General features: G+C 58.6%; 3 protein-coding genes across 10 annotated transcripts in view; 1 reads left to right on the forward strand and 2 right to left on the reverse strand.

The window, feature by feature from the left end:
* Positions 1–9,916, forward strand: part of PLEKHN1 (pleckstrin homology domain containing N1) — a 28,551-nt gene extending 18,635 nt beyond the window's left edge. For 2 of the 4 annotated variants that reach the window (XM_058855386.1, XM_058855384.1), the window contains 4 exons: positions 705–932; positions 3,705–3,893; positions 4,449–4,497; positions 6,929–9,916. In XM_058855386.1, the coding sequence (XP_058711369.1) occupies positions 705–932; positions 3,705–3,893; positions 4,449–4,497; positions 6,929–7,146 (684 nt within the window). In that variant the 3' untranslated portion in view covers positions 7,147–9,916. The remainder of the gene's footprint in view (positions 1–704; positions 933–3,704; positions 3,894–4,448; positions 4,498–6,928) is intronic. The other 2 variants (XR_009279359.1, XM_058855385.1) reach the window with 2 other exon arrangements.
* A 2,468-nt stretch (positions 9,917–12,384) lies between these two features.
* Positions 12,385–21,023, reverse strand: PERM1 (PPARGC1 and ESRR induced regulator, muscle 1). 5 transcript variants are annotated; one of them, XM_058855230.1, is made up of 6 exons: positions 20,877–21,023; positions 17,815–20,316; positions 16,679–16,795; positions 14,329–14,933; positions 13,267–13,390; positions 12,385–13,179 (listed from the first exon to the last, which is right to left on the reverse strand). In XM_058855230.1, exons 2-4 carry the CDS (start codon positions 20,312–20,314, stop codon positions 14,854–14,856), a joined length of 2,697 nt encoding a protein of 898 aa, XP_058711213.1. In that variant the 5' UTR covers positions 20,315–20,316; positions 20,877–21,023; the 3' UTR covers positions 12,385–13,179; positions 13,267–13,390; positions 14,329–14,853. The 5 variants fall into 5 exon arrangements, with proteins under 5 accessions (XP_058711213.1, XP_058711210.1, XP_058711214.1 ...); XM_058855227.1 differs by having other exon boundaries at positions 12,385–13,209; XM_058855231.1 differs by lacking the exon at positions 20,877–21,023 and adding an exon at positions 20,714–20,849 and having other exon boundaries at positions 12,385–13,209.
* Positions 21,024–22,023: 1,000 nt separating this feature from the next.
* LOC131587508 (basic proline-rich protein-like) lies at positions 22,024–24,413 on the reverse strand. Its single transcript, XM_058855443.1, has 3 exons — positions 24,403–24,413; positions 22,315–23,288; positions 22,024–22,190 (listed from the first exon to the last, which is right to left on the reverse strand). Exons 1-3 carry the CDS (start codon positions 24,411–24,413, stop codon positions 22,024–22,026), a joined length of 1,152 nt encoding a protein of 383 aa, XP_058711426.1.
* Between the last annotated feature and the right edge of the window lie 860 nt (positions 24,414–25,273).

The raw sequence follows: 25,273 nt of genomic DNA on the forward strand, positions 1-25,273 counted from the left end.
CCCAGTCCCATCCCATTCCCATCCCAGTCCCATTCCAGTCCCAGTCCCATCCCATTCCCATTCCAGTCACATCCCAGTTGCATCCCAGTCCCATTCCAGTCCCATCCCATTCCCATCCCATTCCCATTCCTATTCCCAGTCCCATTCCCATTCCCAGTCCCATCCATGTACTGGAGCTGTTGGGGATTACAGAAGGACAAAGAGGAGGTTCAGAGGCTGGGAAATCCCAAAGCCAAAGCTGCAGGGGGGTGGAGGTGATGGCCAGGCAGGATTTTTGCTCTGACCCCGGGCAGGAATTGCACGTCCAGGGCTGTCAGAGCCAGGGAGGGCCTGGGGCGATTCCTGAGCCTGGAGTGATGTCCATGTGCACTCCCGGCCTGAGCAGAGCCAGCTCCAGGGTCTGTCCTCTCATTCCTGAGCCTGGAGTGATGTCCATGTGCACTCCCAGCCTGAGCAGAGCCAGCTCCAGGGTCTGTCCTCTCATTCCTGAGCTCGAGTGATGTCCATGTGCACTCCCAGCCTGAGCAGAGCCAGCTCCAGGGTCTGTCCTCTCATTCCTGAGCTCGGAGTGATGTCCATGTGCACTCCCAACCTGAGCAGAGCCAGCTGCAGGGTCTGTCCTCTCATTCCCGAGCCTGGAGTGATGTCCATGTGCACTCCCAGCCTGAGCAGAGCCAGCTCCAGGGTCTGTCCTCTCATTGCAGAGCCTGGCACAGCCCAGCTGGCCCAGCTCAGCGCTGTCCACGCAGGAGCTGCGCAGGGGGAACAGCGCCAGGAAATCCAAGGGCAAGAGCAGCGGGCAGCAGCTGCCCAGCCAGGAGCCAGCCAGGAGCATCTGCAGCCTCGTGTCCCAAAGCCCCGTGGCAGAAATGCAGTCCCCGGTGTACCAGGAGCCCTACTCAGCACACGGCTCCCAGCTGGAGCTGGGCAGGGTACGGCAGGGGGATGGGGATTGGGGTGGGTGGGGATGGGGATTGGGGTGGGTGGGGATGGGATGGGTGTGGGATGGGGCTGGGTGTGAGATCAGGATGGATAAAGGATCAGGATGAATGAAGGATGGGGCTGGATGTGAGATGGGGCTGGGTGTGGGATGAATGGGGATGGGATGGATGTGGGATCAGGATGAATGCAGATGGGGATGAATGTAGGATGGGCTGGATGAAGGATCAGGATAAATGCAGGATGGGGCTGGGTGTGGGATGGGGCTGGGTGTGGGATGGGGCTGGGTGTGGGATCAGGATGGATAAAGGATCAGGATGAATGAAGGATGGGGCTGGGTGTGGGATGGGGCTGGGTGTGGGATGGGGCTGGGTGTGGGATCAGGACGGATAAAGGATCAGGATGAATGAAGGATGGGGCTGGATGTGAGATGGGGCTGGATCCTGCTGCCTGGGAAGAGCCAGGTTCAGCTTTCTGTGCCGGTGCTGCTGGCAGGGACAGGGGCCTGGCAGGTGCTTGGAGCAGGTGTGAAAGCATTTCCATGGCAAAGGGGCTGGCAGGGGAGGCTGCAGTGGCACATGGAGCAATGCCCGGGATGTGGGCCCCAGTTCCTGAGGCAATCCATCAGCAGGAAGTTCTTGCCTCATGGGACACAGCCTCCTCTTCCAAGGGTTTTCCAGCATGTCTCCACCAGTTTTTTAGTGATGCCACTTTCCCAACCCCTCAGTGACTGTTCCTTAAGGAATTCCCCTCCTTGGCCCAGCCGGGAGTCGGCTCCACCATCCCACACGGATGAGCAGCATTTGGGGCTTTTTAACCTCGCTCCAGCCCCTCCTGGGGATGAGCTGCCAGTGCCCTGTCCCCGTTTCCATCCCGCCCTGGGTGGGAATTCATCCCTCAGCAGCTCCCAGCTCCCTGGAGCAGCCGCTGCTCCCCCTCTGCACCGATCCCTACACCCCCAGTTCCCCCAGTGCTCCCAGTGGGGCCGGCTCTGGCCTCCTGCAGGAGCTTCCAGCTGGCCCTGACTCAGCTCCCAGGCTCCTGGCTCAGCCCTGGGGCTGCTTCTTCCCCTGCCATCTGAGGAGGGACGGGGAAACTCCAGAGCAGCGTTTCGGGGCGGGGCAGAGGGGAGCAGGTTTCCCCTGTCTGCTCACAGCCACCCCGGGAGGAGGCAGAAACCCCCAGACAAAAGCAGAGACGTGAGCCAGGCTCCCGAAACTGGAAATGAGTCAGAGCCAGAGCCCACTTTGGCCAGCCCCAAAAACTCCCGGCTGCGATAAGGCAGCGCCTGTCAAAGGCTGCATTTCCAGCCGTGGGGATCCAACAGGGACCCAACCCCGTTCCCTCGAGCCTTCCCGGCTCTTCCCTGTCCTTCTGCATCCCTGGAGTTGCTTTTCCCACTTGTGGCCAGTTCCCAGCACGCCTGGATCCCTGGGGATGCCCCACGGCCTCTCCTGCCGCCTGAGCCCTGCAGGGTTTTTGGGGAGGGGGCGGAATCCGCAGCCCGGTGCTCCCAGCAGGGCTGGATTCCGGCCGGGCAGCGCTGGATTCCAGGCGGGCAGTGCTGGATCTCAGCTGGGCAGTGCCGGCTTCCAGCTGGGCAGTGCTGGATTCCCGGGCAGTGCTGGATTCCCGGGCAGTGCCGGATTCCAGCTGGGCAGTGCTGGATTCCCGGGCAGTGCCGGATTCCAGCCGGGCAGTGCTGGATTCCAGCCGGGCAGTGCTGGATTCTGGCCGGGCAGTGCTGGATCCCAGCCGGGCAGCGCTGGATTCCCAGGCAGTGCTGGATTCCCAGGCAGTGCTGGATTCCCGGGCAGTGCTGGATTCCAGGCGGGCAGTGCTGGATTCCCGGGCAGTGCTGGATTCCGGCCGGGCAGTGCTGGATTCCCAGGCAGTGCTGGATTCCCGGGCAGTGCTGGATTCCCGGGCAGTGCTGGATTCCAGCCGGGCAGTGCTGGATTCCAGCCGGGCAGTGCTGGATCCCAGCCGGGCAGCGCTGGATTCCCGGGCAGTGCTGGATTCCCGGGCAGTGCTGGATTCCCGGGCAGTGCTGGATTCCAGGCGGGCAGTGCTGGATTCCAGGCGGGCAGTGCTGGATTCCCGGGCAGTGCCGGATTCCAGGCGGGCAGTGCTGGATTCTGGCCGGGCAGTGCTGGATTCCGGCCGGGCAGTGCTGGATTCTGGCCGGGCAGTGCTGGATTCCAGGCGGGCAGTGCTGGATCCCAGCCGGGCAGTGCTGGATTCCCGGGCAGTGCTGGATTCCCGGGCAGTGCTGGATTCCAGGCGGGCAGTGCTGGATTCCCGGGCAGTGCTGGATCTCAGCCGGGCAGTGCTGGATTCCAGCCGGGCAGTGCTGGATTCCGGCCGGGCAGTGCTGGATTCCCGGGCAGTGCTGGATTCCCGGGCAGTGCTGGATTCCAGCCGGGCAGTGCTGGATTCCCGGGCAGTGATGGATTCCCGGGCAGTGCTGGATTCCGGCCGGGCAGTGCTGGATTCCCGGGCAGTGCTGGATTCCAGCCGGGCAGTGCTGGATTCCCGGGCAGTGCTGGATTCCAGGCGGGCAGTGCTGGATTCCAGGCGGGCAGTGCTGGATTCCGGCCGGGCAGTGCTGGATTCCAGGCGGGCAGTGCTGGATTCCCGGGCAGTGCTGGATTCCCGGGCAGTGCTGGATTCCCGGGCAGTGCTGGATTCCAGCCGGGCAGCGCCGGGCGGCTTCTCCCGGCTCGGCACGGCCGGGATCCAGCCCGGGGCTGCTTTCATTGCAGCTCCTGCGATGTCGCGGGCAGCCGGGAGCGGCCCCGGGGAGCGCAGGGCTCGTCCCCGGGCAGCAGCAGCCGCTGTCCCCGCAGCGGTGGCACTGCCAGCCCCGGCCAGGACCCACGGCCACCGGCGACAGCAGCCCGGGCACCCCGCGGCACCTGCGGGCACCTGCCCAGGGCTCCTACCTGGGGGAGGTGAGGCTGGAGACACTCGGGGTACAGGGGACACTCGGGGGGTGCAGGGGACACTCGGGGGGTTCAGGGGACACTCGGGGGGTGCAGGAGACACTGGGGGGGTGCAGGGGACACTCGGGGGGTTCTGGGGACACTCGGGGGGTGCAGGAGACACTGGGGGGGTGCAGGGGACACTCGGGGGGTTCTGGGGACACTCGGGGTGCAGGGGACACTCGGGGGGTGCAGGGGACACTCGGGGGGTTCTGGGGACACTCGGGGGGTGCAGGGGACACTCGGGGGGTGCAGGGGACACTCGGGGGGTTCTGGGGACACTCGGGGGGTTCAGGGGGCAGAGCGGGGGTCCCAGCTGGCCTGGGGTGGTCCCTGCAGGGCTCTAGGCCCCCTGCTCAGTGCCAGGGACAGTTCCCGGGTGGCCCAGCAGTGGCCCAGCAGTGGCACAGTGGTGGTACAGCGGTGGCCCAGCAGTGGCACAGCGGTGGCACAGCGGTGGCCCAGCGGTGACACAGCGGTGACACAGCGGTGGCACAGCCACACCAGGTGTCCCTCTCTCCCCAGGTGCGCTCCCTGCCCGAGGCACAGCCGGGCCCTTCCCTGCGGCCCCCAGGTGAGGCTGCCCCGGCACCGGGCACAGCCGGGCCCTCGGGTGTGTCACTGTCCTGTGTCACCTGTGTCACCTGTGTCACTGTCCTGTGTCACTGTCCTGTGTCATCTGTGTCACTGTCCTGTGTCACCTGTGTCACTGTCCTGTGTCACCTGTGTCACCTGTGTCACTGTCCTGTGTCACTGTCCTGTGTCATCTGTGTCACTGTCCTGTGTCACCTGTGTCACTGTCCTGTGTTACCTGTGTCACTGTCCTGTGTCACCTGTGTCACCTGTGTCACTGTCCTGTGTCACTGTCCTGTGTCATCTGTGTCACTGTCCTGTGTCACCTGTGTCACTGTCCTGTGTTACCTGTGTCACTGTCCTGTGTCACCTGTGTCACTGTCCTGTGTTACCTGTGTCACTGTCCTGTGTCACCTGTGTCACTGTCCTGTGTTACCTGTGTCACCTGTGTCACCTGTGTCACTGTCCTGTGTCATTGTCCTGTGTCACCTGTGTCACCTGTGTCACCTGTGTCACCTGTGTCACTGTCCTATGTCACCTGTGTCACCTGTGCCACCTGTGTCACTGCCTGTGTCACTGTCCTGTGTCACCTGTGTCACTGTCCTGTGTCACCTGTCCTGTGCCTGTGTCACTGTCCTGTGTCACCTGTGTCACCTGCATCACCTGTGTCACCTGTGTCACTGTCCTGTGCCTGTGTCACTGTCCTGTGTCACCTGTGTCACCTGCATCACCTGTGTCACCTGTGTCACCTGTCCTGTGCCTGTGTCACTGTCCTGTGTCACCTGTGTCACCCGTGTAACCCGTGTGATATAATTAATATAATATAATATAATATAATATAATATAATATAATATAATATAATATAATATAATATAATATAATATAATATAATATAATATAATATAATATAATATAATATAATATAATATAATATAATATAATTATGGTATAGTATAGATTATATATTATTCATAATATATTATTAATCTTTACAATTATTTATATTATATAGTATATTCTATATTCTATATTTATCGTTATTTATTATTATAATATTTAATTATTAATATTTAATTATATTATTTATATATCAGATCTAATGATATATATTATACATTATGTATATGTTAATATGCAATTATATTATACATAATTTAATATATGATTATATATACACATTTATATCTATTTTTGTATATATAATATATAATATATATAATTATATTATGCATAATTTAATGTATATTTATATATATACACATTATATATACACATTTATACATATTTCAATATATATTATATAAAAATACATAATATATAATATATATTAAAATATAAATATATTTATATATATAAATATATAATTTAATACATAATTTAATTTTACATATATACACATACACACACATACACACATATAGATAGAAATTACATTTACGTATACATTTATTTAATTAGATATTACATTTACATATATATAATTACATATTACATGTACATATATAATTAGTTATTACATATACATACATATAATTGGATATTACATATACATATATCTAATTAGATATTACATGTACATATATATAATTAGATATTACATGTACATATATATAATTACATATTACATATACATATGTATAATTACATATCACATATACATATATATAAATTAGATATTACATATACATATACATATAATTACATATTCCATATACACATATATAATTAGATATTCCATATATATAGATATTCCATCTAAACATATCTAATTAGATATTCCATTTATAGAATTAGATATTCCATATACACATATATATAATTAGATATTCAATATATATAATTCGATATTCCATATATATAATTAGATACTCCATATACACATATCTAATTAGATATTCCATATATATAATTCGATATTCCATATATATAATTAGATATTCCATATATATAATTCGATATTCCATATATATAATTAGATATTCCATATATATAATTCGATATTCCATATACACATGTATAATTAGATATTCCATATATATATAATTCGATATTCCATATATATAATTCGATATTCCATATACACATGTATAATTAGATATTCCATATATCTAATTAGATATTCCATATACACATGTATAATTTGATATTCCAGATATGTAATTTGATATTCCACATACACATGTATAATTAGATATTCCATATACACATATCTAATTAGATATTCCAGATATATAATTCGATATTCCATATATCTAATTAGATATTCCAGGTATATAATTCGATATTCCATATATCTAATTAGATATTCCAGATATATAATTCGATATTCCATATATCTAATTAGATATTCCATATATATAATTCGATATTCCATATATCCAATTAGATATTCCATATCCACATATGCATCCTCCTCCCCGTTTCCCTGCAGGTGACAGCTCTGGTCCCCAGGATGTGGCCGATGTCCCCTGTCCCTGCCAGGACTCCCTGTCCCAGCACGACTACGCTGAGCTCCAGAGCTTCCAGAGCTTCCAGAGCTTGCAGAGCTTCCAGAGCGACCTGAGCTACGACAACCTGTGGGAGGCTGAGGAGAGGGAGCCGGGCTCGCGCTGCTGCTCCCCGTGTGCCCAGCACATTTACCACGTCTAGGGCAGCTCCAGCCGGGGAACAGCTCCGGGCTCTAAATCCCTGGGATTCACTCTGGGATCAGGGGCCCAGGGATGTGATGGGAACAGCCCTGAGCTCTGATCCCAGCAGCCTGGCAGCTCCAGGGCTCCAATCCCTGCCCCAAATCTGGGATGAAGGGAAGGGAACAGCCCTGAGCTCTGATCCCAACAGCCTGGCAGCTCCAGGGATCCAATTCCTGCCCCAAATCTGGGATGAAGGGAAGGGAACAGCCCTGAGCTCTGATCCCAACAGCCTGGCAGCTCCAGGGATCCAATTCCTGCCCTAAATCTGGGATTTGAGGAAGGGAACAGCCCTGAGCTCTGATCCCAACAGCCTGGCAGCTCCAGGGCTCCAATTCCTGCCCTAAATCTGGGATGAAGGGAAGGGAACAGCCCTGAGCTCTGATCCCAGCAGCCTGGCAGCTCCAGGACTCCAATTCCTGCCCTAAATCTGGGATGAAGGGAAGGGAACAGCCCTGAGCTCTGATCCCAACAGCCTGGCAGCTCCAGGGCTCCAATTCCTGCCCCAAATCTGGGATGAAGGGAAGGGAAGAGCCCTGAGCTCTGATCCCAACAGCCTGGCAGCTCCAGGGCTCCAATTCCTGCCCTAAATCTGGGATGAAGGGAAGAGCCCTGAGCTCTGATTGCCATGGCCTCTGAGCTCCAGGGCTCCAATTCCTGCCCTAAATCTGGGATGAAGGGAAGGGAAGAGCCCTGAGCTCTGATCCCCATGGCCTGGCAGCTCCAGGGCTCCAATTCCTGCCCCAAATCTGGGATGAAGGGAAGAGCCCTGAGCTCTGATCCCAGCAGCCTGGCAGCTCCAGGGCTCCAATTCCTGCCCCAAATCTGGGATGAAGGGAAGGGAACAGCCCTGAGCTCTGCTCCTCCAGGCCTGGCACCTCCAGGGCTCCAATTCCTGCCCTAAATCTGGGATTTGAGGAAGGGAAGAGCCCTGAGCTCTGATCCTCATGGTCTGGCAGCTCCAGGGCTCCAATTCCTGCCCTAAATCTGGGATGAAAGGAAGGGAAGAGCCCTGAGCTCTGCTCCTCCAGGCCTGGCAGCTCCAGGGCTCCAATTCCTGCCCTAAATCTGGGATGAAGGGAAGGGAACAGCCCTGAGCTCTGATCCCCATGGCCTGGCAGCTCCAGGGCTCCAATTCCTGCCCTAAATCTGGGATGAAGGGAAGGGAACAGCCCTGAGCTCTGATCCCCATGGCCTGGCAGCTCCAGGGCTCCAATTCCTGCCCTAAATCTGGGATGAAGGGAAGGGAACAGCCCTGAGCTCTGCTCCTCCAGGCCTGGCAGCTCCAGGGCTCCAATTCCTGCCCTAAATCCGAGGGTGGGGGCAGAGCACAGCAGCCCCAGGCTCTGTGGGGCTGCAGGAGCAAGAGAGGGCTCAGGGAGAACAGCTTTGCCCCCTGAAAATGGAGGAGCAGAAAGGGTCAGGCTCCCTCAGGTGAAAGGGACTCGGTGTCCAGAGGGAGCAGCCACTCAAAAACCAAAGAGGAGCCTGGATTAGTTGGGTTCTTCTCCCCAGAGCCCGCAGCTGGTCCCTCTGAGCAGCCAAAGCTTCACCAGTGAGCTCTGGAGGCTCAGGACATTCCCCACCCTGGCACACAGGGCTGGCAGCTCCCAGGATTGTCCTCCTGCACCATCAGAGGCAGCAGAGAGGGGATGGAGGGGGAAAATCCCCGACCAGATCCGAGCACAGTGGGATTTCCCTTCCACTTTATGCCAGCAAAATTCCTTCCTGCCGGTGCCACCAAACCTGGTGCCAGTAAAAATGCCAGGTGATCTGTGCTCCCTGAGGTCCTCCCTGCAGAGGAAACCCCAAATTCCCCTCAGGGGATCCCTCCCAGCCTCTCTGGGCTCACCCCAAACGCTGCCTGTGGAAATTCCCTGCAGGAGAAACTCCGGGATGGGCAAAGCCCCGCAGACAGAGCAGTGCCAGGGGAGCTGGCATGTCCCTGATGTCCCTCTGGGCCCCCCCAGAGCCAGGACAGGGCACAAACAAGGGACAGAATCTCAGGGTTATGATTTTCCAGCCTCTTAGGCCAGATCCTTTAGAAGGTCAGCAGCAAATCCCAATGTTTTCACCTGAGGCTCTAAATTCTTAACCTTTGTTCCCTGCAGAGGCTGCAAATCAAACACAGCAACAAAACCTCTGCTTTGGTTCTTCCTCTGCTGCAACCACAACAATTTGTACTTGAATATCTCTGGTTGTATTTTCTTTTTCTTTTTCTTTTTTTTTTAGGAGGTATCCAACAAAGTTTACATGTAAAGTCTGAGTGGGTTCTGTGTATTTAAATGTAAATGTGGCTGAGTTGAAGAGCTATTTAATTTTCTAGCTGTGGCTGGTGTTCAGTTCTGTAAAAGGGGCACGCTCAGGGCCGTGTGGTCTCGGGTCTTGGAGCTGTTGTTGTTTTCTTTCAGGTTTGCTCTGTTTTGGGGAGAGGATTTGTAGCTGATAACCCCCCAAAGATCTATTTATTCTGAACAAAACCGTGCTAGGAGACATCTCAAATGCCCTGGGAGGTCCCCATGCCCCTGAGTGAGCACTCTGAGGGTCACCATCATATTTTAATGCCCTTACAACAGCAATGATCAAAGGGGGAGATCCCTTTTCTGTTGATATTAAAGTTCCTCGTGGATTTCTGTGAGATTGGACAATCCCAATGCCATCCCCTGGCATCATTTCCCTCTCTTTGCCATCCTCTGCTTTGATGGAGGTGAATTTTTGCCCATCACCGCTGCCCTGGGGGCTCTGGGGCCCATGTCCAGGAGGATTTCCAGACTCCTGAGTGTCTCCAGCTCGGGTTAATCCTTGACCAAAATCTCCCCAGCGTTTGTCAGGACCTGGGTTTGGGTTTTCCCTCTTCGGATGCTGGCCCAGGTGGGTTTGTGGCTGTAAAAATTCCCCTGCTCCTGCTTTTCCTCCAACACATTTCTCAGCAGACTCAGGATTTAAAAACTGGTTTATTTAGATCTGTCTGGGTTGCACTGAGGTGGAAATTGGAACCTGCAAACACACAAAAACCTCTTAAATCCTGACCACTGAGCCCATCCTTCCCCTGGCTGCAGCAGGAATGTTGAATTTCTCTCTGCTCTCTGAATTTTAAGCCACCATTCCAAACTTTTTTTTTCCCCTCTCAAAGAATAAACAGTGAAATTTAGGGGGAAAAAAATCAGTAGAAAGCAGAATTTGTAACCTTTTCCTTTGGCTTTGGGAACTGGGAGGAATTCCCCGTGAGAGCACACAGGGAGTAGCAGAAATCAGCCTGGTCCTGTATTTTTATTATCTTTACGAAGCCATTTGAGGCTGGGGGATTCCTCGGGGCGCAGTTTCTTCTGGACAGGAAATTCGGGATGGACCCATCCCTGCTTTCCCGAATCCCGGGGATGTTCGGAATCCGCTCCGGGCTGTGAGGAGCAACTCCCCGAGCGCCCTGAGGGTGGGAGAATCCACCAAAAAATGCGGAGTTCTCCCTGCTCCGAGGAGCCAGCGGAGCTCCTGCCGCTGCCAGGGTCACTCCTCCCTCTGCTCTGCCGGGGCTGGCACAGCATCAACCCCCAAAACCCCTCTGGAGGGCAGCGGAAAGCCGGGAACGGCCGCAGGAATTCCCACGGGAGGCTCTGCTCCTGTTACAGCAGCGAGAGGTGAAAGGGGAAAAAAAAAAAAATCCAAGCGAAGGAATTGGGCCAAAGCCATTCCCAGGCAAAGGGGGAGGAGAGACATCCCTGAGTGTCCGGGAGGGATGAAACGCGGGCGGCTCCTCGGGAGCACCTGCCTGACTTTTTCATGTGCCTGGCACATGGGGAGGTGTCAGATGAGGGAGCTACGTGCGGGGCACAGCGAGGGAGGGATGGCACCGCTCCCGGCAGCAGCCTCAGGGCACCCACGGGGCACCCAAAGGTCGCTGCGATTGTGCCAGGTCCTGGCTGCCCGCAGGAGGTCAAAGCCCCTCGGTCCCGGCAGCTTTTGTCTGGGAGAAATCCTTGGGTGTATTGAATTTGTGAGGTTTCGTCTCAATTTTGGCCGTGGAGAAAAACATCCCAGGCACGCTCGGCCTTGCTGTGAGGCGGAGGGGAGAGCTGAAAAGGTCAGAGAATAAACCAAGCATTCAAATTTCAGGCTGCTCTGCTCCCTGGCTGAGCATGGCAGAGGCTCCCAGATCACCCAACAGCAGCGGGACCTTTCCATAATTCCCTTCACTCCTGGGGCCGGCTGAGAGCATCCAGCTCCTGAAATATCCATCCCACCCTCCCCTTGCAGGGCGGATCCAAAGGAGCGTGGAGCACAGCTGGGAGCTGCCAGGAGTGCTCTTGGGGCAGGGAGGGGTGCCAGGTCCTGCTGGCATCTCCCAGCCGAGCTCTGAAGGGTCAGACAGTGAAGATCACAGAGAGCAAAGGGTGACAGGAACCTCCTGTCAGCCCTGGGAGCGCTCAGCTCTCCTGGGAAGAGCACTGGGATAGAGACATGGGGACAGCGGGGTATTCCCACTATTCTCCCCCAAATCCTTGGGAGTTGGAAGATTTGGGGACACTGAACTTTCCCTGCTGGAGCAGCTCAGGGACAGCCAGGAGGCACTGTCCCCACCCCAAGGGCCTGGTGTGGCTCCTCTGGGGCAGGAGAAGATGGGAAGGATTGGGAAAGATGCAGCTGTCCCGGGCACAGGCAGCCTCCACACCCCAGCCCTGTCCCATTCCCCGCCCCTGGAGCAGGCAATGCACCAAAAGCAGCTTCAGCACGAAGGGGTTCGGCCAGAAACCCTCCCAGTTTCGGTGAAATCCTGGAGCCCTGGGACAGACACAAACCATTTAGGCCAGGGGTAAATCCCGTGGATTCCAGCAGAGCTGAGCAGGCAGTGCCAGCTGTTCCTGGCTGCCGGGGGATGCGGGAGCAGGGAGGGGATGGAGCTTGTGCTGCTGGGCAGTGTCTCCTGCTCCCTGCTCTGTCCAGAGGAGCTGCCTGGGGCCGAGCCAGGGGCAGCCGAGCCAGGAGGGATCTGTGGGTCGGCTGCTGGTGACATGTGACAGCCAGGGGCAGGAACGGGGACTGAGCCAAGGACAGGGGACACAGCCCCATGCCCCTGCCTGCTCTGTGCCCGGGGCTCCAAACCCTGCCCTTCTGCAGCCACACACACGCAGGGCATTGATTTATCCTCCTGGAAAGCCCAGGACTCCTTTAACGCTCCCCACAGGCAGAGGGATGGACACAGGAGTAGTAAATGAGACAGAACTTTATTAGAAGCTTCCAGCACATTCCCTGTGTTCTCCTCCTCCGCAGAACCCCTCTCGGTGGGTGTTCAGCTGCTCCAGCCCATGCAGAGCCCGTCCAGCTCTAACTCCCAGTCCCACATCTCACTGTACCCCCTGTCAGCAGCAATCCAGGGCCTCCAGCCCACCCCTGCACACCTCAAAGCCTGGTGGCACTCTGAGCACAGGGACAGAAACCTCTGCTCTCTGCTCAGAGACAGCACAGCGATCCTGCAGAGCTCCCACACCGCAGCCCTGACTGCCCCCAGAGCCTCTGTCATCTCAATCCCACATTGCTGCTGGTAGCAGCCCCGTGAGGGAAGGAAATTCCTCCTCAAGAATGCCCTGGATTGGTGATGGAGGCTCTGGGGAGAGGGGCAAACGGAACTGTTTCATTTTCCTCTCACACTTTCCATTCCAGGCCCCCTCAGCCCACGTCTCTCCCAGCCAGCCTTGTCTCCCCAGCACGGGAGGTACAAAAGGAAATAAATCAAATATCCAGACCCTTTCCCTGCTGATTGGCACAGCCAAACCCTCCCACATCCTTCTCCCTCCTGTCCAACATCCCCCTGTCCTCTTTCCTGAGAATTCCCTGAGCTCAGCCCCTTTCCGTGCTGCCCTTCCCACCCTGTGCGTGTCCTGCAGGGTCCCCCGGCTGCCCCTTCCCCCGAGCGACCCCTGCCCGTCCTGTCCCCTGGGACCTGTTCCCTGCCCGTCCTGTCCCCCGGGACCTGTCCCCTGCCCGTCCTGTCCCCCGGGACCTGTCCCCTGCCCGTCCTGTCCCCTGGGACCTGTCCCCTGCCCATCCTGTCCCCCGAGCGACCCCTGCCCGTCCTGTCCCCCGGGACCTGTTCCCTGCCCGTCCTGTCCCCCGGGATGTGTCCCCTGCCCGTCCTGTCCCCCGGGACGTGTCCCCTGCCCGTCCTGTCCCCCGAGCGACCCCTGCCCATCCTGTCCCCCGGGACGTGTCCCCTGCCCGTCCTGTCCCCCGGGACCTGTCCCCTGCCCATCCTGTCCCCTGGGATGTGTCCCCTGCCCGTCCTGTCCCCCGGGATGTGTCCCCTGCCCATCCTGTCCCCCGGGACCTGTCCCCTGCCCGTCCTGTCCCTTGGGATGTGTCCCCTGCCCATTCTGTCCCCCGAGCGACCCCTGCCCGTCCTGTCCCCCGAGCGACCCCTGCCCGTCCTGTCCCCCGGGACCTGTCCCCTGCCCATCCTGTCCCCCGGGATGTGTCCCCTGCCCGTCCTGTCCCCCGAGCGACCCCTGCCCATCCTGTCCCCTGGGATATGTCCCCTGCCCGTCCTGTCCCCCGGGATGTGTCCCCTGCCCGTCCTGTCCCCCGGGACGTGTCCCCTGCCCATCCTGTCCCCTGGGATATGTCCCCTGCCCGTCCTGTCCCCCGGGATGTGTCCCCTGCCCGTCCTGTCCCCCGGGACCTGTCCCCTGCCCGTCCTGTCCCCTGGGACCTGTCCCCTGCCCGTCCTGTCCCCCGGGATGTGTCCCCTGCCCATCCTGTCCCCCGGGATGTGTCCCCTGCCCGTCCTGTCCCCCGGGATGTGTCCCCTGCCCGTCCTGTCCCCCGGGACCTGTCCCCTGCCCATCCTGTCCCCCGGGATGTGTCCCCTGCCCATCCTGTCCCCCGAGCGACCCCTGCCCGTCCTGTCCCCTGGGATGTGTCCCCTGCCCATCCTGTCCCCCGGGATGTGTCCCCTGCCCGTCCTCTCCCCCGGGATGTGTCCCCTGCCCGTCCTGTCCCCCGAGCGACCCCTGCCCGTCCTGTCCCCCGGGACCTGTCCCCTGCCCATCCTGTCCCCCGGGACCTGTCCCCTGCCCATCCTGTCCCCTGGGATGTGTCCCCTGCCCGTCCTGTCCCCCGGGACCTGTCCCCTGCCCGTCCTGTCCCTCGGGACGTGTCCCCTGCCCGTCCTGTCCCCCGGGATGTGTCCCCAGGGCCAGACCCTGCATGCCATGTGCGACAGAAACCTTATCCCCGAGCTGCTGCACCGAGCTGGGACTTGTTGGAGTGAAATGCGAGAGGATGAGCCCTGGTGGGGCTGGATGTGCGATCAAACCGGTGCTGGGAGCGCCGGGCTGTGCCGAGGGAGCGGCCCCTCCATCCCCCCGCAGCCCAGCTCTTCCCAAAGCCGTCTCTTCCTCCTCCTCAGATATCCCGGCTCTTTTGTCGGGAGCTCTTCCCCGCTTGCTCCGAGCGTCACCAGGTGACCGCAGCGGGGCGGAGGGACCGGGGGCATTCCCTGCCCTGTCCTGTCCTGTCCTACCGTCAGTTCCCGTTCCCGGCAGGCTCCCGCTGCCTGGCCCGGCGGGGATGGGGCCGGAGAAGTTCTCGCTGCTGGCTCCAGCCTTCTCCCAGCGTCCAGAGCAAAGTCCCGGCCCCTGCCCGGCGGCCTCGGGCAGCGGCTGCGGCACGGCAGGGGTTAAGTCCGGGGGTGCCCTTCCCTGACCTGCCTTCGGAAGTAGCGGATGGCCGAGAGGGTGCCAAAACTCGCCAGGAACACTGGAAAAGAGCCCGAAACATTCCCACGGTGACTCTGGGTGCTTCTCCCACAGCTCCGGATCTTTTCCCAGCCCTGGGGGTCCCAAACTGCTCGTGGGACACGGGGGGGTCGCTGCTCTCCCTCTCCCAGTCCCCTCCTGCCTTTGATTTTCATTCCCACCACAATCCGGATTCCACAATTCCACGATGGAATTTGTTCCCAGCTGCCCAAAGCCTCACTGGCCACATCAAATCCCAGAGTTTGGGTACATGGAGACACCAGCATTCCATAAAAAAATGCTGTTTTTAAGGGAAATGCTCAATAGGTGATGTGCAATGGTTGGATACAGAGATCCAGAGGGAGATTTCATGGATTGGGTGGATACACAGATCCAGGTGGGGATTTCATGGATTGGGTGAAGCCACAGGTTCAGCTGGAGATTTGATCTTAGATGAGAAAGATACGCTAGGAAAATCCCACCAGGATTTTCAGGACAACACCTTCATCTCCTGCTTCTGTTTGGACCAAGAGGGCACCAAGAAAATTCTCATTTTGGGGATTTTCTGGGGATTTTCTGGTCCCAGCCAAAAGCAGAAAATATCCACAACTCCGAACCAAAAAATGTAGGGACACAAGAAATAATGAATGGGGATGAAACACAAATCAAGATCTGCTCTATACTTGCACCCAAATGTTTGTGATTTGGTTTAAGTGCCCTTGATTCCCAAGTAAAACCGGGAATCCAGGCCGTGATTTTGGACTCCAAAACTTTAAATTCAGGCTGGATTTTGATTTATGTGGTAGAGGACTACAAATTCAGCTTGCTAGAAGCCCAAATGCCCAGAGAGAAAGGCTGCTCTGGGCTGTGGAACCGCTCCTGCCTCCCTCCTCTCCAGGTTATTCCATCCCGGGGCACGAGGAGCGTATCCCGCTTTCCACACCTTTCCCAGGGCCACGTCCTGCATCCCAAAAACTCAGCAGCCGAGGGGAACAGGCCAGGAGCTGCTGGTGATGACGGCACAGAGCAGCCTTAGCTCAGCAGCTATTCCCAGCCCGGGGTGTCAGCTTCCTGGTGACCTTCGCAGGGAACATTCCTCGCCTGGAAAAGCAGCGGGAAGCCTTGATCCTGGCATTTCTTCCCATGGAAGGGGTGTTCCAGGGCAGGAATTGAGGAATGCTGCTCTGGAAGGCTTCTCCAGGGCACTGGGAATGTTGCTCTCCCTGAGCCATTCCCTGCTCATCCAGCCGTCCCCCTTCTGTGGGATTCCACGAATTTGTGTTTCTTCAGCTTCCTCTGTCCCCACCAGCTTCCAACTGCTGGGGTTGGAGAGGAGAGGATCCCACAGAACTCCAGGGAACTGCAGGACTCTGTGCAGGAGATGCTGCCTCAGCTGAGCTGTGTTTGGGGAGAAGATTAAAACTTCCGACCACATCAGAAAAACTCGGGAATTTTGTTCCAGCTGGGATGAGGGAATCTAAACCTGCTCACTCCAACTCCTGAGGAAGCCCTGACAAACCAATCCCTGCCAGGGGCTGGATGGAGCAAGGCTGTGGATCCAGCTCAGCTCAGCAGCCACTTTGTAGGGAAAGCACAAAAGAAGCGAGTGGGAATCGGGATTAGAGGGGAGACAAGGCATGGAAACGACTTTGGAAAACCAGGAAAAGGCTGCATTTCCCCACTGCAGGTATAAATACCCCGGTTTTTCTCCCTGCCAAGTGTCCCTCAGAGCCCTGCCCACCCCTCTCCAGGCTGGACTGTACGTACTGGTCTTCCAGGCATCCGGAGCCTGCAGGTCAGATGTCTTCACCGCCCAGGACGCGAAGGCGCAGAAGACGAGGCACATGTCCTTGTGGCTCAGCACCCGCGGGTCCTCTGCTGCTCCTGCCACGACACCAGCACGAGGTCTGGGGGCTTGGTGCCACCTCCCCTGCCACCCCTCCCCTCCCTGTGGGACAGCAAATCCCTGGTGCTCCCGGGACATCATCGCTGAAGGTGGTTTTGGGTTGGGGGTGAAGTCACAGGGGTCTGCTCAGGGCTCTGTGCACTCCCAGGGCACGGTGGCACATTTGTCACCCCTCTCAGTCTCACACTTTGCTCAAAAGCCCAAGGAAACGTTTGTTAAAGCCACCCCAGGCTGCCTCACCACCTCCCTGCAGATCTTGCCAGCTCTCTGTGGCGGCTGGAATCGAGTCTGGGCAGCAGATCTAGGACAGAACAATTCCTGGGGACACGGGAATTGTGTGTCCTTCCTGTCCCCAGTGTCCTCAGGCACAGCAGCCGAGAGTGCTCAGCATCCCTCCGGGCACCCCAGCCCACTCCTGCCTCCTCCAGGGATGAGGAAATCCCTGAGTGCCCTGCATTCCCTGCCCTGCATTCCCTGCCCTGCTGCAACAACTTGCAGGCCTAGCTCAAGATCAGACTATTTTTGCTCCTATTCATTTGATCAGGCTTTTAATTAAAACTGGCTTATTAATTAGCTGTGACCACCTCAAAGGGGTTTTTTCTCCATACAAACAGACTGGAAGCTCGATTTTGAGGCTCCCTTTGGGATGGTTCCCGCATCGTTTGGGTTTAATATTAACTCTGTGGCTCTGAGCATCATTCGAGCTCAAAGACAAATCCCCTGCCTGTCCTTGTGGGTCAAACTTCTCCCTTTATTCCCATTTCTCTCACCTGCCTCCAGGAACAGGCAATGCTCAGGTGACCTCTGAGGTCTCCTGAGGGTGTTTTTCTGATCACAGTGGGTTTTACAGTCCCACATTCGCTGTCCATGCTGGGGGAGCTGGTCAGGAGCACCCGCGTGGCACGGGGACAGAGGGAGGGAGAATCCCAGGGGACAGAGGGAGGGAGAATCCCAGGGGAGAATCCCACATGTCCCTACAGGGAATAACAGGATTTACCTCTCAGTGCCAGGGCCTTGTCTGCATCCTCTGGCCACACCTGGGCTCCTCCCAACGGGACCAGGGCGAGCTTCTCTCCGCATCTTCTGGGCACCAGGGCCTGGGATGTTTGGGCTTGGCCTCCTCCCAGCTGGATTTGCCTTTGCAGCAGGGACCTCAAAGCCCCCACAGCTTTCCTCACCTCGGAGGCTGGAGCCACTGAGAAAATCCCTCTCCAGCCCATCCTGTTGTGGGCTCTCTCTGGGAAGCAGTGTTCATACACGTCAGGGACTGGGATAACCACGGAGTCCTCGCCTGGAGCCGAGCTGGGAGCCTCCTTCTGCAGCCCAGGGCGGTTCAAGCCGCTGGGCTTCTTTCTTTTCCTGTCTTTAGCTTTGCCTTTTTTCCTGCTTCCTTCAGGTTCATTGAAAAAATACTCGTACAGTTCGGGCCAGGAGATTTCCCTTTGCAAGGGCGATTTCCGCCCCTCCACGGAGCTGCCCAGCTCCTCCTCCTCCTCCTGGGAATCGCAGAACAGGTATTCGTACATCTCAGGCCAGGTCACATCCAGAGAGCTGGGCTTGGCAGAGGCTCCATCAGCAAAGCACAGGGGGCTCGTCCCCCTGGGGATCTCAGCTGCAGCTCCCCAAGAGATCCCAGCTGCAGGAATCGAGGGGATCCCAGCTGCAGGCTCACACGAGATCTCAATGGCAGGAATCCTGGGGATCTCAGCTGCAGGGATCCTGGGGATCTCAACGGAAGGACTCCTGGGGATCCCTGTTGCAGGCTCCCAAGGGATCCCCACCGTAGGGATCCTGGGCATCCCAGCTGCAGGAATCCTGGGGATGCCAACTGCAGGCTCCCAAGGGATCTCAGCTACAGGTTTCCTGGGAATCATAGCCACAGGCTCCCGTGGGATCCCAGCTGCAGGAACCTCAGGGATCTCTGAGGGTTTCCTGGGAATCTCAGCTGCAGACTTCCTGGGGATCTCAGCTGCAGGAACTGCAGGGATCTCTGAGGGCTTCCTGGGGATCTCAGCTGCAGGAACTGCAGGGATCTCTGAGGGCTTCCTGGGGATCTCAGCTGCAGGAACTGCAGGGATCTCTGAGGGTTTCCTGGGAATCTCAGCTGCAGGAACTGCAGGGATCGCAGCTGCAGGAACTGCAGGGATCTCTGAGGGCTTCCTGGGGATCTCAGCTGCAGGAACTGCAGGGATCGCAGCTGCAGGAATTGCAGGGATCTCAGCTGCAGGAATTGCAGGGATCTCAGCTGCAGGAACTGCAGGGATCTCAGCTGCAGGAACTGCAGGGATCTCAGCTGCAGGTTTCACCCCAGCCCCCTCAGCAGCATTCCCTCCAAACGCTGCCGCGCTCCCGGGCTGGAGAGGCTTCCCTGGCATCTCCTGGCACGCCTCTGCTGGAGGAGCCGCGGCTCCATCGCCAGGGACCACTGGGACACTGTCACGTACGCCCAAGCCACCGGCCTGCCCTGCCTTGGGGTGCTTGGTGGCCTTTGCCTTCCCTGGGGACTGCGGGCCCGGCTCCTTGCCCTTCTGCTTCGGGGGAGCAGCCCCGGCATCGCCGCCATCCACGCCGGGCACCGGCCGCTTGTTCTCGGCAGCCTCCTCGCTGCCCAGCCTCACCAGCGCTCCCTTGGCCGCCTTGTCCTTCCCTTTGCCCTTCCGAGGGGACATCGGGGAGCCCGGAGGGGCCTTCCCGGCTCCGGTGGCTCCCGGTGCCGCGGCCGCCGCAGGGTCCCTGTCCCCCTCGGTGGCTCCGCGCTGCCTGCGGCTCTTCTTCGGCTGCGCCGGCACCTTCGGCCTCACCACGCTGGGGGATCCGCCCGGCGAGCTCGGCTCCGTGCCCGCCCCGGGCACCGTCCCCAGGGCCGGGCTCGGGGGGTCCCCCGCGGGTCCCCGCAGCCCGGGCTCCGAGGGGACAGCGCTTTTCTCGGCCGATCCCTCGGCGGAGGCACAGGCTGCCGGAGCCTCCGGCTGCGCCAGCACCGCCGGCTGTGCCAGCGGGGCTCGTCCCGCTGCCGCATCCCCGCCCTGCTCGGGCTCCGGGGCCCGGCTGCCCGGGGCCGCTCCCTGCCCGGGGCCGCCCGGAGCCGAGGGCCCGGGGGGCGGCTGCCTCCGCTGGGCGCTGGGCATGGCAGCGCCTGCCGGGCACCCGGCCTCGGCCCTGGCACCGGGGATCGCGCCCGCACAGCCCGGCCCCGCTTCGCCGCCGCTGTCCGGGAGCGGCTCGGGCTCGGAGCGGTGCCCACGCTCCGGGCACAGCCGCGGGGCGGTGCCGGCCCCACGTGGGGCAGCGCTGGCCCTGCCAGGCCCTGGCTCGCTGCCCGCCCTGGAGGCGACCTCGCCGTCCCGTCCCGAGGCTTCCCCTTGCTCAATGTCACTGAGACACTGCTCCTCGGCCGTGGCCAGCGAGGCGGGCGCCAGGCTGCACTCCTCGGAAGCCTGGAAGAACTCAGCCCATTCCCGGTCGTTCAGCTGGATGCTGTACTCGAAGTTATCCATGCCTGCAGCGGGGGAGCACGGAGAGGTCAGGGAGGAGGGGGTGGCAGCGGTGTGGGCAGACGGAGGCGAGACGTGTGCCCTCCCCCCGGTTCCTGCCTTCCATCTACTCGTCCTCACCCGTTTCCAGCTGGAAATCCCAGCCCCTGGCAGCCTCGGCGGGATGGGGATGGCTGTGCTGGAACACAACCCAGGCAGCAGTGAGAGAAACCACTGCCACCCCCTCCTGTCCCCGCTGCCTCTGCACCCCAGCACGGCACCACCGGGGCTTTGGGATGCTCCCCACAGCTGCACCGGGGCTTTGGGATGCTCCCCACAGCTGCACCGGAGCTTTGGGATGCTCCCCAGAGCAGCATCACACCTCACACCCGCCCTTTCCTACTCATTTTTCCTACAATCCACCTTAAGAAGCGGGACTGATGTTCCTGAGCGTTCCTGACGAAGCACAAACGGGACATTCCAGCAAAGCCACGGAAGCAGCCGCTGCTTGCCCGTGGCCCTGGCCAGCCCAGCCCGGGGGGACCCGGCCGCAGGACAAGCGGGGAGGTGACAAAGCCCATCGTACCTGTCCCCCAGCGCCAGGCGGGGATGGAGCCATTCGAGGAGCCACGCAGGAGAGCCCTCCCAGCACAACATGATGCCGTCCCCTTGACGGGGGCAGAGAGCCCGGCTCCAGCTCAGATCCATTCAGGGGCTAAAAATAGACCCCCCCCTCCCTCCCCGGTGTCACTTGAGATCCCAGTGCCACCGGCCCGGAGAGGGCAGGCCCATATATAGAACTGGTGGGGACATGCCAGGTGCCAGCCAAGGTGTGTGTGACTGTGCCACAGCCACGGCTGCTGGTCCCAGTGCCCTCCGTTCCCCTCGGGGTCACTCCATGGGGTGGCCAGCAGGGAAGGGAAGGAGGGCAGGCCATGGAGCTCCCGGCCTTTGGCACACCCGGGGGCAGGGACCGTCCTTTTTCCCACAGAGCCACTTCTCTGACTTAGTCACCTGCTCCAGGGTGACACAAAATCACCTCGGGGCAGGGTTCACCTATTTAGGGCGCTGCCAGGACATTTATTGCCGCAGCAGGGTGACATCAGGAGACCACAGGCAGCATCACAGCCTTGTGACAAACCTCGCAGGGTGTGTGGCAGCTGTCCCACGCCACCCAGGGCCACGTGGTGTGGGGAGCCTTGGGCTGCGGGCTCAGGCAGAGCCTGGCACGGGGGAGCTGCAGAGTGCCAAGGGTGACCTGGCAGGTCACGAAGCCCAGCCAGAAATAACCCTCAGCTCCCACGAGCCCCGGAGCCTTCCTCCCACCTTCCTCCCCCAGCACGCCCTCCCTGCCCCAGGGCCAGAAACAGCTGCCCTGAAGAGCTGCCTGAGCACAGGGGCTGCGAGAGTGAGCCCGGCCCTGCTGCCCCCTGCCTCCCTGCCCACTGCCCCCCTGCTCACTGCCCCCCTGCCCCCTGCCCCCTGCCCCCCGGCCCACTGCCCCCCTGCCCACTGCCCCCCTGCTCACTGCCCCCCTGCCCACTGTCCCCTGCCCCCTGCCCCCCTGCCCCCTGCCCCCTGGCCCACTGCCCACTGCCCCCCTGCCCCCCTGCCCACTGCCCCCCGGCTCACTGCCCCCCTGCCCACTGCCCCCCTGCCCCCTGCTCACTGCCCCCCTGCCCCCCTGCCCCCTGCCCCCCTGCCCCCTGCCCCCCGGCTCACTGCCCCCCGGCTCACTGCCCCCCTGCCCACTGCCCCCCTGCCCACTGCCCCCCGGCCCTGCTGCCCCCGGCCCTGCTGCCCCCCTGCTCACTGCCCCCCTGCCCCCTGCCCCCCTGCTCACTGCCCCCCTGCCCCCCAGCCCTGCTGCCCCCAGCCCTGTCCCGAGGCTCCAGCTGTCCTCTCGGCCACCAGGACACCCCAGCTGGACATGGCTGTGGCCGGGGTGCTGCGGGAGCTGGGAGGGACCCCTGGACTCTGCATCCCCTCGGGGACCCTCCCCAGGGCCAGGTGCTGGCCATGACCCCTGTCCACCCCAAGGAGCCAGGGGACATCTCCCGCGGGCAGGGGACATCTCCTGGCTGTGTCCCCGTGGGCAGGGGACAGCTCCTGGCTGTGTCTGTCCCCAGGGGCAGGGGACACTCCTGGCTGTGTCCCCACGGGCAGGGGACACTCCTGGCTGTGTCTGTCCCCAGGGGCAGGGGACACTCCTGGCTGTGTCTGTCCCCGGGGGCAGGGGACAGCTCCTGGCTGTGTCTGTCCCCGGGGGCAGGGGACAGCTCCTGGCTGTGTCTGTCCCCAGGGGCAGGGGACACTCCTGGCTGTGTCTGTCCCCAGGGGCAGGGGACACTCCTGGCTGTGTCCCCGCGGGCAGGGGACAGCTCCCGGCTGTGTCCCCGCGGGTAGGGGACACTCCTGGCTGTGTCTGTCCCCAGGGGCAGGGGATATCTCCCGGCTGTGTCCCCGCGGGCAGGGGACAGCTCCCGGCTGTGTCCCCGCGGGCAGGGGACACTCCTGCCCTGGTCGTGCCCGGCCATCCTGCGGGATGGAAGCTCCCCACGGTGGCTGCTGTCCCGCACTGCACGGCCGGGAGGGAGCCGGGAGAGCCCCGGGCAGGCGCGGCTGGAGCAGACAGTGCCCAGGACACGCTTCCCTGGCCCAGAGCACATGGAAGGAAGGAGCTGCCGCCTTCCCCTCCCATCCCCACCCTGCTCCGGCTGCCCTCGCAGACGCGGAGGGGAAACCGAGCGGTTTCCTTTCCTTGGCCGCAGCCGATTTCCTTCCCCCAGAGCCGGGCTGGGTCACAGAAACCTCCCCACTCGGGCTGCAGAGCGCAGCAGGGAATGTGAAAGGGGCCGGGTCCCCAGGGCAGCCCCAGCCGTGCTGCACCCACCCCACACCCACCCCATGGAGCAGGACACGGCCCGGGCTGTGTTCCCCAGGGAGGAACCCACACAGCTCCGCGGGGAAATGAAACCTCAGCCACCCCTTCCCTTCCCTTCAGCGGGGCCAGGAAAAGCCAGCGTGGCCTCAGGGACACGTCCAGCTGTCCCTGAGCCCCAGGGCTGGCAGAGGGACACGGTGCCAAGGACAGTCAGTGGCACTGGAGAGCCCGGGGCCCGTTTCCCTCTTGGCTCCCGTTCCTTCCCGGGATCCCTGGCTGCAGCTCTCAGGTGCCAGATACTGGGATGATACTGGGATGATACTGGGATGATACTGGGATGATACTGGGATGGCACTGGGATGGTACTGGGATGGTACTGGGATGGCACTGGGATGGTACTGGGATAATACTGGGATGACACTGGGATGGTACTGGGATGACACTGGGATGACACTGGGATGACACTGGGATGATACTGGGATGACACTGGGATGACACTGGGATACTGGGTGACACTGGGATGACACTGGGATGATACTGGGATGATACTGGGATGATACTGGGATGGTACTGGGATGATACTGGGATACCGGGGTGACACTGGGATGACACTGGGATGGTACTGGGATACTGGGATGATACTGGGATACTGGGATGATACTGGGATGACACTGGGATGGTACTGGGATACTGGGATGATGCTGGGATGATACTGGGATGATACTGGGATGATACTGGGATGACACTGGGATACTGGGATGATACTGGGATGATGCTGGGATGACACTGGGATGATACTGGGATGCTGAGATGATACTGGGATGATACTGGGATGATACTGGGATGATACTGGGATGACACTGGGATGACACTGGGATACCGGGATGATACTGGGATGATACTGGGATGATACTAGGATGGTACTGGGATGACACTGGGATGATACTGGGATGACACTGGGATGGTACTGGGATGGTACTAGGATACTGGGATGATACTGGGACGCTGCAGTTACTCCAGCCCCATGCTGTGGATGGCACTGGGATGATACTGAGATGATACTGAGATACTGGGATGATACTGGGATGACACTGGGATGGTACTGGGATGACACTGGGATGGTACTGGGATGATACTGGGACGCTGCAGTTACTCCAGCCCCATGCTGTGGATGGCACTGGGATGACACTGGGATGACACTGGGATGATACTGGGACACTGCAGTTACGCCAGCCCCATGCTGTGGATGGCACTGGGGTGACACTGGGATGACACTGGGATGATACTGGGATGATACTGGGATGATACTGGGATACTGGGATGATACTGGGACGCTGCAGTTACTCCAGCCCCATGCTGTGGATGGCACTGGGATGATACTGGGATGATACTGGGATGATACTGGGATGATACTGGGATGATTCTGGGATGATACTGGGACGCTGCAGTTACGCCAGCCCCATGCTGTGGATGGCACTGGGATGATACTGGGATGATACTGGGATACTGGGATGATACTGGGATGCTGCAGTTACTCCAGCCCCATGCTGTGGATGGCACTGGGATGATACTGGGATACTGGGATGATACTGGGATGATAGTGGGACGCTGCAGTTACTCCAGCCCCATGCTGTGGATGGCACTGGGATGATACTGGGATGATACTGGGATGATACTGGGACACTGCAGTTACTCCAGCCCCGTGCTGTGGATGGCACTGCGGTGATACTGAGATGATACTGGGATGATACTGGGACGCTGCAGTTACTCCAGCCCCATGCTGTGGATGATACTGGGATGATACTGGGATGATACTGGGATGATACTGGGATGATACTGGGACACTGCAGTTACTCCAGCCCCATGCTGTGGATGGCACTGGGATGATACTGGGATGATACTGGGATGATACTGGGATGATACTGGGACACTGCAGTTACTCCAGCCCCATGCTGTGGATGATACTGGGATGATACTGGGATGATACTGGGATGCTGCAGTTACTCCAGCCCCATGCTGTGGATGGCACCCAGCACGTCCCGGATGGATGCCCTGGGATCCAAAGATATATATTTGATATAAATATCCAAAGCCAAGCT

This window comes from Poecile atricapillus, chromosome 22, assembly GCF_030490865.1.
Source record: "Poecile atricapillus isolate bPoeAtr1 chromosome 22, bPoeAtr1.hap1, whole genome shotgun sequence".
NCBI classification, from domain to species: domain Eukaryota; kingdom Metazoa; phylum Chordata; class Aves; order Passeriformes; family Paridae; genus Poecile; species Poecile atricapillus.

Coding starts and splice junctions, on each gene's coding strand:
- PERM1 (XM_058855230.1), bottom strand. CDS start 20,314: ATGGATAACTTCGAGTACAGCATCCAGCTGAACGACCGGGAATGGGCT. Junction 16,796..17,814: donor CAAGGCCCTGGCACTGAGAG/GTAAATCCTGTT, acceptor GTGTCGTGGCAG/GAGCAGCAGAGGACCCGCGG. Junction 14,934..16,678: donor TCCGGATGCCTGGAAGACCA/GTACGTACAGTC, acceptor GCTCTTTTCCAG/TGTTCCTGGCGAGTTTTGGC.
- LOC131587508 (XM_058855443.1), bottom strand. Junction 22,191..22,314: donor GCTCCTTGGGGTGGACAGGG/GTCATGGCCAGC, acceptor GGTGGCCGAGAG/GACAGCTGGAGCCTCGGGAC.